Source organism: Aedes aegypti, chromosome 3 (genome assembly GCF_002204515.2).
Source record: "Aedes aegypti strain LVP_AGWG chromosome 3, AaegL5.0 Primary Assembly, whole genome shotgun sequence".
Taxonomy (NCBI): domain Eukaryota; kingdom Metazoa; phylum Arthropoda; class Insecta; order Diptera; family Culicidae; genus Aedes; species Aedes aegypti.
This window is the reverse complement of record NC_035109.1, coordinates 353,345,572-353,360,756: the sequence shown is the minus strand read 5'-3', so window position 1 is coordinate 353,360,756 and position 15,185 is coordinate 353,345,572. Positions and strand designations below refer to the sequence as shown.

At 41.9% G+C, this 15,185-nt stretch overlaps 2 protein-coding genes across 2 annotated transcripts; one reads left to right on the top strand and one right to left on the bottom strand.

The window, feature by feature from the left end:
* Positions 1-2,783: 2,783 nt before the first annotated feature.
* On the bottom strand, positions 2,784-3,902 carry LOC5568253 (ficolin-3). Its single transcript, XM_001657902.2, has 4 exons — positions 3,776-3,902; positions 3,468-3,717; positions 3,127-3,410; positions 2,784-3,065 (listed from the first exon to the last, which is right to left on the bottom strand). The coding sequence occupies exons 1-4, from the start codon at positions 3,829-3,831 to the stop codon at positions 2,936-2,938; spliced, it is 720 nt and encodes a 239-aa protein (XP_001657952.2). The 5' UTR covers positions 3,832-3,902; the 3' UTR covers positions 2,784-2,935.
* A 65-nt stretch (positions 3,903-3,967) lies between these two features.
* LOC110678695 (fibroleukin-like) lies at positions 3,968-5,052 on the top strand. Its single transcript, XM_021851909.1, has 2 exons — positions 3,968-4,396; positions 4,455-5,052. Exons 1-2 carry the CDS (start codon positions 4,064-4,066, stop codon positions 4,890-4,892), a joined length of 771 nt encoding a protein of 256 aa, XP_021707601.1. The 5' UTR covers positions 3,968-4,063; the 3' UTR covers positions 4,893-5,052.
* Positions 5,053-15,185: the final 10,133 nt, after the last annotated feature.

Sequence of the window (15,185 nt, the reverse complement as noted above, 5' to 3'; positions counted from 1 at the left end):
ATCACCGTTTGGCAGGTTGTGTTGAGCCGGGAGTTGGAAATGACAACGAATTCTTCCACTTTCTTTCCAGGCCAGCAGAATACAAGTCGGGGCCAACAACAACGGGTCAATACATTGGCAGCGGCAATGACCTGCTGGCGAAGCTTTAGCCCCTAGCACTTGAATAACATTGGCGAAAAACATGAAGATCTTCTGGTACTCCTCTTCGGTAAGATTTTTCAGATCGTGCTATCGCTCGCGGATGAGGTCTTGCTTGTCCAATATCCACTGCTGATGGTGGGAGCTTTGCCAAAAGTTTTCAGCCATTTTCAAAACGAATCAATTGAATTCACTATAAAATTTTCAATTTTTAATTCTAGACGCAAGTAATCTGAGACACTTTGTTAAGATTTTTTTTAAACGTGGTACATTTGGTGCGGGCGTGAATCTTTTTAGACCGCAGTTTCTTGTGGAGGCCATAGTAGGCTGAACTCCCACTGATGATGCGCCTCCGTATTTCACGGCTAACGCTATTGTCAGCCGTGAACAAGGATCCAAAGTAGACGAACTCGTCGAATCCTCGTCTATCGTAACACTGCTACCTAGGCGAGCCTTGTCGCGCTCGACCCCACCAGCCAGCATGTATTTTGTCTTGGCCGCGTTCACCACCAGTCCAACTTTTGCTGCCTCACGTTTCAGGCGGATGTACAGGTCTGCCACCTTTTCAAATGTTCGGCCGACAATGTCCGTATGATCCGCGAAGCAAACAAATTGACTGGCTCTCGTAAAAATCTTGCCCGACTGTTAAGCCCGGCTCTCCGCATAACACCTTCTAGCGTAATATTGAAGAACAGACACGAAAGCCCATCACCTTGTCGTAATCCCCGGCGGGATCCAAACGAACTGGAGTGTTCGCCTGAAACCTTCACACAATTTGGCACACCTTCCATCGTCGCTCTTATCAGTCTCGTGAGCTTCCCGGGAAAGCTGTTCTCGTCCATGATTTTCCATAGCTCTACGCGGTCGATACTATTGTATGCCGCCATGAAATCGATGAAAAGGTGATGCGTTGGAACCTGGTATTCACGACATTTTTAGAGGATTTGCCATACAGTAAAGATCTGGTCCGTTGTCGATTGGCCGTCAATGAAACCGGCTTGATAACTTCCCACGAACTCGTTTACTACAGTTGACAGACGGAAGATGATCTGGGATAATACTTAGTAGGCCGCATTTAGAATAGAGATCGTTCGAAAGTTCTCACAGTCTTACTTGTCGCCATTCTTGTACACGGGTAGAAATCAGAATCCTAAAACAAGATTATGACTCATGATATCATGATTCCAGCGTGTTTTTATGTTATGAAAATACACCATGATTTGGACTCATGATATCATTAGTCAGATTGCCGTAACGCAACACACGCGTTAGGTTTTTGTTGCTGGTTGCTCGGAATCATGATTCAAATGCCAAAAAAGCTGAGTCGCGCATCCGTTTATGATCGACAAAATAAAAATAAATAAAAAAAAAACATACACTGAGAATCGAACCACGAACCTTCCGATTATTAGTCCTGTATCATACCACACCACCATGATTTGTGATCCTGATATTATGACCTAATCAATTTATGAATTTCATGATTTGTAAATCATGCTTTGGGGATCCGATTTTTATCCGAGTAGGTGGGGCATATTATAGCATATTGTTATAGATAGATAGATAGATAGATATATAGGAAGCCGGGAAAAATATTACCGTTCGGAGAAAACAACTTTGATTTTTGAGATTTTGGCCGCCTTCGAACCATTGTGCAATGGTACGCCATGCCCAGTCATTTACCGCGCCATGTCGGACATAGTTTCTGGTGTCGCCGGCCACAACAATTGCTGTGCGGTGTCGCAGTGATTCAGTTTGATCTGCGAAAGTAAGGTAAATTCGTTATTGTTAGGCTGCAATCGCCTTCTGGTACGCACGGCAATTGAAGCTGCCCTTTGAATGGGAGTTTCCTTCTTCCGGTGAGCAGAGCAAGCACTTTGATCGATTCTACAAATCTGGATCGATCATCCGACTTGGGTTCCCAGTACAGGTAAATAACTTAAATAGTATTGTGGTGTTGTGTCAGAATTTCTTTAAAATCCGCTGAAGATTGAGGAAAATAGAATCAAAAGATAAAGAAAATGTTGTTGTGAAAATCAGGTCATGGACGTAAAGACTAAAAACGTGTTGTTAAATTTTGAGAAAATTGAGAGAATCTCTCACATATCGTTCTCTGTAACAATCTTGATCCACAACACATCATGAGAACCTTCTGCTGCGGCTCTGATTATATCGTGGGGAAACATCAACACAATTGCTATGAGATGTTCGTGAATAAGCCAGTAAAATAAAGCTCCTATCCCCAATAGTAAATAAACGAGAACTGAGTTTTTGAGTTTCTCTTTTTGGGGCTCTCGTTCGCTGCTGTTGTTTATCAAGCTTGATACAAATTGCAAAAAATTGCCGATTATGAACCGATACAGAAGAGATATTTTTTATTCGCTTGTTTTGATCGTGCTTCGAAATCAAATGAGAACGAATTCTGCAATGCTTGGTGATAAGTATGATTGTTTAGCAAGCATACGTTAATTGAAGAAGGAGAATTGTTAGAAATTCTTCCTGCTCAATTAAGCAATGAAGATGAGAGTACGTTGCGCACAAAAACGATTTGACTTATTATACATGGCGAACAGTTACATTCGCTATTGATCATTATGTTGCTCAGAATTAATACATTAGAAAGACGAGTTTCAGGAACAGAGAAATACGACTGCCAACTATAGAATCTGTAGCTCAAGTTTAAGTTACGGTATATTGACTAATTAAACTGTAAATTCAAACTTTGTATTGTAGTCATCAAAATCCCTTAAATGTATAACAAAATATAACACATTGTCATGACACTCGTAAGTAGTTTTCACTCACGTAGTTTGATCATCATTCTAGTCCTTTTGAGAGGTTTACCGGTGCCTCCAAACATTCCCCACCTCATTCCACTTCCATTCCTCATGATGTGATCAACATCGTACAATCCGTTCAAATTACTCCTGAAAAAAAAGCGACTAGTAAATGCAATTGCAAGTCAATGCCAAACGAATTAAAATTCACCTTGTACTCAAAATCTTCCTACAATCGTAGTGCCAATATCCCCCTCCCATCTCTGCAGCACAATTCGCGGTGCCTTTGTTGTTCACCCGGTCGTAAGTGCTAAACTTTTCACCATTATAGATAAGCAATGAATCACCTGCTGTTCCGGTATTCCTATCCGATAAGCTCAAACTGTACCCCTCCGATTCATCGTTCACTGCGAAGTTTTCGTACCTTTGAAAAGCCATGAAATCAAGGTAGTTCTCCATGACTACCATCAGATCGTAACTGGATGAGCTGGTTAGCTGAAGTTACATTGAACACTTAGTAAAACGGTCAGGAAACATTGAATTGGCTCAAACCTGATGCAATTTCTCCAGACCCAACCAAAAATTGTTCCTCAGATTTCCAAATCCAAATTTGTATTCATTCCAACTGCGATTGAAGTTTGTTGAAGCATCGTTACGGCTCTGCACCACCAACCAATTCCCAGCAAATTTCTCCTGTTCACAGTAAACTTGAAATGGAGCGGCATTATTCGCTATGCTGATCCAGTAGATTCCGGATTGAGCAGGAGCATCTGTACATGATCGGTAAGTTACTCGAATGGCGCTGAAATGGATCAAACGAATTATGATTTTAACAAATAGGTGAACCATCAAGGTGATACCTAATGAGCAAATCACTGATTAGAACAAAAGCTACTGTAATAATCAAATGCCTCATGATAGCCGCAATTACAATCTTTCATCTGGCGCTACTGTGAATGGTCTGTCCGTTGTCTGGGATCTACCTAATATATCTAATCGATAAAATGTAAAACCCCCCCACTTCAGTTCAAGTATTCAGATAAGACAGTATTGTTTATTAGTTCCAATCTATAAAATCAGTCTGATTACCAGCGTTCGTGCCAAGTGCATCCTGAATGTAGAATAAACGGCGTCACACTCAACCGGAAATGAAAATCGTAATAAGATCTCTTTTCGCTGCAATCGCTATAGCTTCCCACTACTCATGGCTTAGTTGCGCGCAATCGAATTTTCGGCAACCGCAATACTACGAATCCTGCAACGACGCCCCAAATGCAACTGGTATATATTTGATCAAACCTTGGAATAATTCAGCTCCATTTCAAGCGTTTTGCGAACAACAACTCTTTGGCGGCCATTGGTTACAGTTTCAAAACCGTCAAGATGGCTCGACAAACTTCAATCGCAGTTGGAACGACTATAAATTCGGTTTTGGAAGCTTACAACGAGAGTTTTGGTTAGGACAGGAGAAACTACATCAGGTATTGCCGATGATTTCTGATGTGTAAAAAACAATTAGTAGATGCTTTTCTTTTGCAGATAACTCACGGAAAACCATGCGAGCTGTTGGTGGTGATGGCAAACTACAGCGAATTTCCCGTTTGGTATCACTACACCACATTCGGAGTGGCCAATGAGACGGCAAACTTTGAGTTAAAGGTGCTCGGATTCATGGAGGGCACCGCTGGAGAGTCTTTTTACGATTATCGGAAGGAAAATTTCAGCACCTACGATAGGAATAACGATAGATCTGGAGGGAACTGTGCAGCCATAATGGGAAGTGGTTATTGGCATCTGGACTGCGGAACTGGAAGCAGGCGAAATAATCTGAACGGAGTTTATAGCGAACGAGTTTTGAATGGCGGGGCTGGTATGTGGTGGGGCGGCTTTGGAGGGCCTTCCAACCCGTTAAAGTGGTCGAAAATGTTTGTCAAAGTAAGACCAGTTCAAAAGTCTCGCGTTTCTTCCAAAAGCTGAAATATTTTTGAATACATAAATGAATGATACTATATGTAAGATCTAACCCGATTCTAAGTGAAGAAATCAATTATGAGATACGGGGTCGATATGGCCCCAGAGCACTTTGAAAAACTGTAACTTGAAAATAAAATAAGCGGACAATCCGGGGCCTTCCTTAGCCGAGTGGTTTGAGTCCGCGGCTACAAAGCAAAGCCATTCTGGAGGTGTCTGGGTTCAATTTCCGGTCGGTCCAGGATCTTTTCGTAATGCAAATTTCCTTGACTTTCCTGAGCATAGAGTGTCATCGTACCTGTCACACGATATACGAATGCGAAAATGGCAACTTTGGCAAAGAAACGGGTATCTCCGGTGGTTATTCCTGCATATTTTTTGGTGGGCCATAAGGAACAAAGTGGTCATTCATCAATAGTTGAACTAGAAAAGTCACAGGTATTCTAAATCATGAAGATTTAGCCGTCGCATGCCTACTTTTGGTGCTGAAACTTTGTGGTCCCATATTACGGGTTTCCCGGTGGCCATTCCGGTGCTCCAAAAGGATCAGAATAATCATCCATTCATCCTTTTGGCAAAATACATCCCAACATAAAAAAGCCGTAAGCAATTGAGCACAATTCATTTGGTTTTGGAGCATAAATCTGAGTAATTTCATCGCATTGTCCAGATTGGTCACCTTCCGGGGCTCCAGGAACCGGTTCCGCATGGACCATACTGGACCGAATTTTTCAAGGGAAGTACGCCGGTAATTAGTTTCTTATTACAGAGAAATTTTATGCCAAAATATCTATCAACCGAATAGTACCACTGTGCATTACATATACAAAACTGCGATGAAAACTTACTGTTCGGATGTTCCCTGTTTCCGGAACCGGGTATGAATAACTAAGTGATTTGAGAATCTCTATTTACAGTCCACGTACCTACCTTTTCAACAATATGAGGATGGTGCAGATTGCTTGTTTAGTTACGAAGCTACAGGTTGTCAAAGTAAGAATCTCTAAAGGGACTTTTTTTCAGATATAGCAGGTTACCGGTGGCCACAGTGACCAAATCCGGATCTCCGGGAGAGTTTCTGAAACTAGACATGTGTGCCTTACATTTAAGCCCAACAGAGCTAAATTCGGTCAACACACTGATTTTGGGAGCTGTTTGAATTTTCGGGACGAAAACGACCCTAAGTCACAATTAGTAACTTTTTTATGGAAGCTCCCCTAGGGGTTATTCAAAACTTTTGTTTCCGCAAAAACATTTTTTTTCTCAAAAAAATAATTGTAAGAAAATTTTAAAAATCAATCAAAAGTTATATTGATTTGAATTTTGAAATGGGTCGAAAAAGCCCCAATGTCCTTACTAAGGTATATAGAAGCAATTTGATATTCTAGTTTACCAGCGCTCGGATGAGCGGGTGCTCTGAAGCAGCGACATTTGCTAAAAAGCTATCAATCGCTTCTTCGCGCTCGTTGACGTTTTTGCACCCTGCGTACGGTGCAGCTCGCTGATCCTCGTGTCGTATGGGACATCAAGTATCATCCGCAGCAGCCGGTTATGGACCACCTGTAGCTTCTTCTTGTGGATTTTGGCGCACGTTCCCCATACTGGCACTTGATTGCCTTGAAAACTGCCAACGTGTTCCGCTGGGACAGTCGGGACCTCCGGGATACTAGAGGGATTTCAGAAGCCCGATGCACCTGTTATTTAGCTTGTCCGTAACCGTGTGTATACGCTAAAGCCGTTTGTTGTCCATCGTTAGGCCGAGATAGCCGACCACTTCGGACCATTCGGCAACCGTCCCATATGAAGCAGTCAGGCGGCGGAAGCAGTTTTGGCGAGGGACGGTGTCGGAAAAGGATTGACTGTTCGACTCGTTGGCTTTTGTTTTCCAATGTATGCCGTCACGCCTTGCTGAGGCCGGGACCGGTAGTGAGTAGGGGTTCTACCGTTCGCAATGATCACACTGTCGTCTGCGTACAGCGCCAAGCCCTGAAGATAGCTGTGCGTGTACCGAGGTGTACCGATTGTACAAGATGGGTCCTAGCAGACGGCTTTGAGGCACGCCCGCTGTTACCACTTGGAGATTCGACGAGGCACCTACAAGATGGACTCTGAAAAATCTATTGGCGAGGTAGCTTCTTACCATCCTTGTCAGGTAGTCTGGGACGTTCGCCTGTACCAGCCCGTCGTGTCAGACGTTATCGAAGGCCTTTTCGACATCCAGGAAAACCATGGCCTTGTTGTGGGAGAGTGCCTTGTTCCGGTGGATGATTTTCTCCACTCGGACCAGCTGGTGGACGGTGGAGTGTCCTCTCCGGAAGCCAAACTGTTCTGGGACGATGGTTTGATGCTCATCGGTATGCGCCAGCAATCGCTGGACAATGAGCCACTCGAAGAGTTTGCTGACTGCCGGCTTTCAAGATAGAGATGACCTTCCCTATCTTCCACCTGGCCGGGAAATGGTCCAGTTGGAAGCACCTCATGAATACTGCCGCCAGGAAAGGGAACGCCTTGCCTTATAGCTACTTCAAAGCCAGGTTGAAGATGTCGTCATTTCCGGGAGCCTTCGTGTTTTTTCCTCGCTGAGAGTACTTCGTCTTTGGTGACTTGACCGGGGAAAGAAGCCATTATTGACTTCGTCCAGTTGGTTGATGGTTCGCTGCACCGTGGATTCGTGCGGGCTCACCATGTTCGCACCAAGATTGTGCGCTTGCATGAGTTTGCCGGCAATAGCGTCAGCCTTTCCCGGCGGAGATACTAAAATACCACCGACATCATCCTTCAGTGGTGGTACTGCAGTTGGCCGTTTCTTCAGAATTTTTGCCACCTTCCAGAAAGGCCTCGAGTGGTTGTACAGCAGCCGAATGCTGTTGGCAAATTGCTGATTACGGATGGTTTTCGTGCGGTCCCCAATCCACCGGTTGAGGAGCGAGAGCTCGAGTGCTGGAATTGCCGTCTCACAGTGTTGCGTCAATCGTGGTGAATTATCGCCTCACCGGTATCCAGCGGATATAGGCATTTTCTGCGGCGTGCACGGCATCCTCAAACAGGCCCAGTTGGTTCTTGATCGCTTCGAAAGTCCGGAGTTCCGGATCTTCGAGAAGACGGGCGTCCACCAGACGACTAAAAGCCATCCAGTTGACTATATGGTAATCCCGTCTCATCGCCGGCGCAGCTGGTGTTGGAACGCACGAGCCCGAGCTGAGGTGGTCAGCAAGGAGGTTGCCATTCCTGTTGCATGTGTGGTTTTGCCACAGGGTATGACGAGCGTTCACCATGCTGGTTCCGCTGGTGAGCTTCTCAAGGTCCTCCGAGAATAGGATGGATGTTCCGTTGTTGTCCGTACACTGTCGAGGAGCGTAGACAGCATACAGTGAGATGTCACTACTACATGCGTGGATTTTCACTCCAATTGCCTCGATGACGCTGGCGGCAGGATTTCGTAACGGATGCCCTGCTTGATCAGGACAGCCACTTCGTCTCCGCCGCTTGGGGTGATCCGATCGAGTCGGACCATGGTGTGTGCCTGGAGCGAACAGTTGAGTTGAGCCGGGTCTCGGTGATTACTCCCACATCGATGCTGGCAAGGAAGTTGCCCAACTCGATCTTTTTCACCCTGATAGAGCGAGCGTTCCAGTTAGTTATACGGATGCAGAGCTCAATTGACCCCATATTTGCAAACCATATAGCCGTCGATTTGGTTCGATCGATTTTTGACTCCGTAAAGATGCTGCACAGCTCCGCCGAACTGTAGAAAACCTCATTGTTTCCCTCGGGTGAGAAACCGGTCGGTGGAGAGTTCGCGTGCATACGTGCTATGAGGCGGGGATCGATGCGCCGCTGATTAGTCCCGGTGATGGTTGCGAACGAGGGGCCCGCGAATTTCGGAGTCTCGACGGTTGCCGAGATTTTTGGTAGCGTTGGGAAATTCGCTGTTGTTGGGGAAGGCGCTGCAGGGGCTTTCTTGCTCCTCCGGCCCGGCTGGTTTGTTGTAGTTGCTTGCTGTCGGATTTGCAGAAATTCTGCTCTCTTCGGACAGCCACGGTCAGTTGCTGGGTGCGCGCCGCCAAAGTTGGCGCATCGTTTCTCGGGGGCCTCCTTCACCGGGCACGTTTCCGTTCCATGGGCCTCGCCGCAGCTATTGCATCGGCTCTTTAGATGGCAGTTTCGCGTACTGTGGCCATTCTTCTTCTTTCTTACGTCCCAACTCGGACAAAGCCTGCTTCTCAGATTAGTGTTCTTATGAGCACTTCCACAGTTATTAACTGAGAACTTTCTTTGCCGATTGACCATTTATACATGTGTATATCGTGTGGCAGGTACGTAGATACTCTATGCCCTGGGAATCGAGAAAATTTCCTTTACGAAAAGATCCTCGACCAGCGGGATTCGAACCCACGACCCTCAGCTTGGTCATGCTGAATATCTGCGCGTTAACCGCTACAGCTATCTGGTACTGTGGCCACGTTGTAGGCATTTTAGGCACTGCGTTACGTTGCCGCCTGTTTTCCAGCTACCTCACTGAAGCTGACGTTCTTGACAGCCAAGAGTGATTGGTTCTTCTTCCCGGTTTTATCCGGGGCCGACACCACCAGGTTGGATTTTCCAGCGGCCGATTGTGGGAGATTTGTCAGCGTGACGAATTGGTTGCTTCCCAGCAGCTGCTGATAAATCTTGTCGTCGTCGATAGCGACCGGTTCCAACTTCTTCCCCTTGGAGTTTGGTTCCGGAGAAACCAGCTGCGCAAAGCGACTCCTCCGTCTCCTTTGTCTTCTTCTTCTTCACACTGTCAAAAACTCGCGAACTTACAACGCTTACTGGGGGAACTACTCTCGATTACGTCCGACGTCTTCGAGGGGCAAAAGTAAACTAATGATGACTACTGGAAGCCGGTCGGTGACTTTATAATAAAAAAAACCTGGGATCGAATCCCATCCCCAAGATAGTCACAAAGATAGTGAAAAAAGGTTATAGTGACGACTTCCTTCGGAAGGGAAGTAAACTTGTTGATCTTGAGATGAACTAGCCCAAGGCTAAAAATCTTGTTAGAAAATGTGCATGGCTCAATATATTTATCGTTCTCTTCTAAGTGACAAAATGTGATCTCATTTGAACATAAACCTATCGAACATCAACATTTCAATACATAAAATTTTGAAATATTCAAATCGCTCTCAAAGTTATCTCGTCTTAAAGTCACAGACAACGCAACGTTTTTTTGCACAAACACAAATTTTAGCAGATAACAAAACTTGATTTTATTTGATACCCGAACTCATAATTTCGAATGAAATTGAAACCAAAACCATCTATCTCTAATTATGGATAGAGACGTACCAACCCACCTAGGCATGCAGCCTTCTTTTGCAGCTTATCGTGGCTAAACCGAGATAATGATATATAGATGGAAATAATAGGGAGCAAGGTAAGCACTCTAATGGGCTTCCGATGATTCATGGAAACTTTGCCATCATTAATTTATGCCACAATCCTACTTCGCCGTTAGGGAAGGTAACCGATACTGCACGCACATTCGATGCCACTTTTCGAAGATGGATGATGGACCCATCGTTAGGCTATGGTATTCCCAAGCATGTGTTTATGATTAACGACTAGAGGATGCAAAATAGAGATGGATTACTGGGCGGTTGATGTCTCAATAAGCTTCGCTTACGTGGAGTAAAATGCAATTTCGTTTGGAACTGCAATCAGATTTGGTGAGGCAAACAAAGAAAACTTTAGAATACAAGTGTCTGTCATTGGCAGATCTACATTAATAAATCGTAATTTTGGTAGGGGTAAAATCTCTAACAAACGCAACTGTTTGCCCGGAACTGTGCACTCCAACCACATAAAGCGCCAGCTGTAAATGCATTTGGCGGTGTTTGTTCTAGACTTGCTACTACGCTCGCATGTGAATTAAGGGTTACTAAAACCGACATGTAGAGCACTTTTCGTAGATAGAATTTCTAGTCTGCTTTGTAGCAATGGAACAACATTTAGCCGAACACTGTGTTCATTCCGTCTGATATTCCGAACACCTTGATTCAAATGCCGAACAACATGAATAAATAATATTCGAGTGAATAATTTCAACAATTATCATTATCAGGATATTGACGATATTTGAAACCCTAATCATAGTGAGTATTTATATTAGGGCAGTTCAAAATACAAAACCGTGCCTATCAAGTATTTATTACCATGATAATAAATCATTGTGTTTGTTTGTATTGTAAAATTTAATTCCAACCAAAAAATTGTATCCTCTTACCGATACGCGTATTTGAACGTCCTGGAAGTCTGGAAGTCGAGTTTAATCTTATATCTGACAATAGTTGAAATATAATAATTAAATGGTACAGTGGGATGCACGACAAAATTATAAAGTTTATAATTAGCAATAAAAGTATACCGTGGATACAATTCCTGTATAATGTTAAGGTAAAGATGAATCGAAACTATGGCCACTCTCTGACCACCAATCGATCAAATTGTCAGCATGAACGCATGACTGATTCTCTAGAATTGTGCTCTTGAAAATTTGATGTTCGGCTTCGATTCATCTTCACCCCAATGGTATGAGCTTCGAGCAAAGCATTTTCTTGTAGCAATTATATTAATGTTTCTACATCAAAAATTTGGTTTTACTTTTTCGTAGCTCTTCCTCAAAATCTTTTTGCTCGAGAAAGCTCAAAATGAGAGTTCGGAATTCGTCCTGCCCTAATGCACTCGCCAGTATTTCACCACTTTCAACGGAATCATTCCCGGAAATGTACTTATACAGTTCTCCTCAGAAACAATTCCACACATCATTTTTCCACTTCTTCATATCGCGCAAAGTTTGCTCCTAGCTCATTGTACCCATTTTACCACCTCTAAATTGGACTCCCATTTATTGTTTCCAGTCACTTTTAATTAATTTTCTTGTGCGGTTTCCCGGCTGTTCCCACATCGACCACCCAAGTCCATTGCGGCGATGAATAGACGCGGAAAATCCGAAGAAAAATCAACACAATTTAAAAGCAAACACCTGATGTTGGCAGTTGGCGAGCGAGCAAGCGAGCTTTGTGTGTAAACCGGGAACGTACTTTTCTTCCGCTTCTGGGAAAGTGTATCCCCGATTTCATTCGCTGGGAAAATAGTTTTTCCGAAGACGGTATAGGTGGCTGCTAGTTTAGACGTGGAGTAGAAAATAAATCAACACAATTGTTGGCTAAGATGCAGCTTGGAGGAAAAGGAAAAAAAATAACTTGGATGGGGTTCTGATTATTTTTGCTGTTTTGTGCGGAGCTAAACTAGCAGAAACAACGCCATCAGCATCACCGGTGGTGTAAAGTTTTGCTTTTTACCCTAACGAAGGTTCATTAATTATTGTAAAAATGTTGTATTTCTATGTTTGACGGGAAATCTGTTGCAATTTTTTTCTACGTTTTACGCTTTATCCTGTAGAAGACTTCCATGATAAATTAATGTATAGAAAAGTATTCAGGTCATTGAAGAAAATTGATGCGCAGTAAAATTACCTGCTCTGAAAAGTTTTTTCAACTCAGTTTTGTGAACGAGAATTATAAATTAATGTTCTTTAAAAAGTTTCGACGCTTTAAACTGTTTACAATTCTTAGATGTTACATCGTGAGCGAAACTATAAGCTATTACCAGGGGTGCACGACTGCTTGGCATATCATATATATCAAGCGTGTGCTAGTATAAGGGCTTAAGTAATATGATCGTTTTCTCTTCATCGATCCTCTCTTTCGTAAATAAAGGTGAAAATATGCAAATTTGATTGAACTTTGCCGTATCAGAACACGAGACAGTGATGCAATCTGGCGTTCTGATGTGAAAAAGTGGTATCGAACAAGCATCTTGTCACATTGATTAAAAAAGAGAGGATCGATGAAGAGAAATTGATCATGTCATATGTATATTCTCAATAGGGCAAATGTACCATCACTGGTGCACCTAGGAGAAAACAGGTAAAACATGATGATTAAATCATGGAATATGTGGGTTTAACATATCAATCAATAGATTTTGAAACCTATAAAAATTACAATTTATTTGAGAAAAGCCTTGCGTTAATAATAGGAACACTGTTCCTTTAGTGCAGGTAGTTTTAAAAAATGGTTCCTTTAGTGGCGCAAACCATTGATTTCTTATGGAACCCTCCACTATGGATACTGATACATCACTATACAGTATGGCATATAAAAAAAATGCAAAAATCGTCATATCATGTTTATGGTAGTTTTTATAAGAAAAATGTGAACGGAACATAAAAGTTATTCAATACTTTTTTTGTTTAATCTGTTCTGACTCACTTTTTTTGTTATTAACATGAATTTTATCTATTCCTTTCATCTTAGTTGAGAGGAATTGGAAGTATACCTTTAAATTGTATCGTGCAGCCATCGAGTTCAATATCTTTGTGATAAAGCTTCTAAAACACCAACGATGGGGTGAAATTCTTCAAAGGCCTTGTCACCAGCATTCGCCCATATCAAATGATAGAATGGGTTCATACCTTGATCATTGGAGACTTCAATATATTTTCTAAAAAAATGGCTCATTTTGGAGAGCCGTGGTTGAACCTTCATATAATTGTGATAAGCGGCTCTGTTTAGCTTAAATCCTATGAGCTAGAGTTGATATAAGTTGTCTCTAACCGAAGGAAAACAGTTTTTCCTCAAAAAACTGTTATAGACCTCAGTATTAATTTATTATTGAACTTTAATAAAAAATAAAACCACATCAAACCCATACAATGCAAATGCCCTCAAAATGACCCTGGCAAAATATTGCATTGTGACTATGAGAAACATGTTCTCTAAGAACTCCTCCATCCTCTGACACCAAAAAAAAAAACTAATTTTTTTTAACAACGAAGTGTGATTTTCGAAGGTGAAAAGTTTATCACCCGAGTATACGACAACCAGACGCTGTTTCTAACTTGAGGCGGACAAATCCTTTTTTTTTTTTGGTTTATTACATTATTCAGGACAGTTAGAAAAATATGACAAAAATTGTCCTAAATAGCGAAATTATGTTAGAAGCAGATATTACATTCACTCACAAAAACAACGAAAATAATGCTTGCGTATGCTTAATTCACGTTCAAATAATTTTCGCATTTTTTATGGGCCATACTGTAGGTGCAGAGGGGCAAAAATTTCAAGTAGAACAATTACTTTAAACAGTTTTACGATTAAATTTCATGAATATTATCCAACTGCTTGTATCATTTCCACATCGTACATAATAGAAAAAATATCGCATAGTTATTTATATATGCAAAACATGTCAAAACACACTACCTCCACTGTTGAAGTTACCTCCGCTAAGAGAGCGTTTGCCCTATTGAAAAAAAAGCATCCTTTCAGAAGCAGACGAAAAACTATATGACTGAAACAAATCTCATTTTTATTGAACTCCCGTTGCATCGTATTATTCGGCTACTTTCTCTACATCATCGGTTATCTGGTTTTTAGGATATCCCGATGTTCCCTGGGGACTGACACGTTCCATATGAAATTTCATTAAATATCATTTTCAGTCAATTTATCATACAATGGGCTTTACTGCCCATGTTCGCAAAGTCGACGTAAGTGCCAATAAGACAAAAAATGCATTTCATTGATATGCATGCTTTACCTAATAGAACACTTACTTGACATGCGAACAGCACTTATTTGTTCTGGAACAATTGAATTATAAGCGGAAAACGGATTTATAAGAGCACATATACCAACTTATCCGAAGAAAACCCGATTTACCGAGTGCACTTTTTTTCTCTGCACTCGATAGAATTGCTTTAGAAAACAGTTTTACGCGATTAGATGCATTTTTGACTTTAGAATGAAACATTATATTTATACATTTATTACGTGGGGTTTCTTGTAATACGTAGAAACAATGCAATTCAAACGGCATTTTTCGTAATTGCAAAAAATGTTGTATTCAACTCGTTGCAAAACTCGATTTTTTCAGCACTCGTCGTATGTACGACTCATGCTGAAAAAAACATAATTTTGCAACTTGTTGCATCAATAACTATTTAACGGCATTTTAAAAAAAAGGTATATTATATCGAAGAGTTACAGTTGTGTTATTTTTGTAACTCTAATAAAATACCTTGAAAAACAAAGGATTTTAAGTAGAAAAATTTTAATAACTTTTGAATCAAAATAGATATCCTCAATATTTTTGCATGAAATTTGCCGTTTCTTAAGGTGATTATAAAACGAAGCCAAACTTTGAATTTTCAAGTGCACAAGACGAGAGAATCTGACAACAGTTCGT

Coding starts and splice junctions, on each gene's coding strand:
- LOC5568253 (XM_001657902.2), bottom strand. CDS start 3,831: ATGAGGCATTTGATTATTACAGTAGCTTTTGTTCTAATCAGTGATTTG. Junction 3,718..3,775: donor ATCAGTGATTTGCTCATTAG/GTATCACCTTGA, acceptor GATCCATTTCAG/CGCCATTCGAGTAACTTACC. Junction 3,066..3,126: donor AGGAAGATTTTGAGTACAAG/GTGAATTTTAAT, acceptor CTTTTTTTTCAG/GAGTAATTTGAACGGATTGT.
- LOC110678695 (XM_021851909.1), top strand. CDS start 4,064: ATGAAAATCGTAATAAGATCTCTTTTCGCTGCAATCGCTATAGCTTCC. Junction 4,397..4,454: donor GACAGGAGAAACTACATCAG/GTATTGCCGATG, acceptor TTTCTTTTGCAG/ATAACTCACGGAAAACCATG.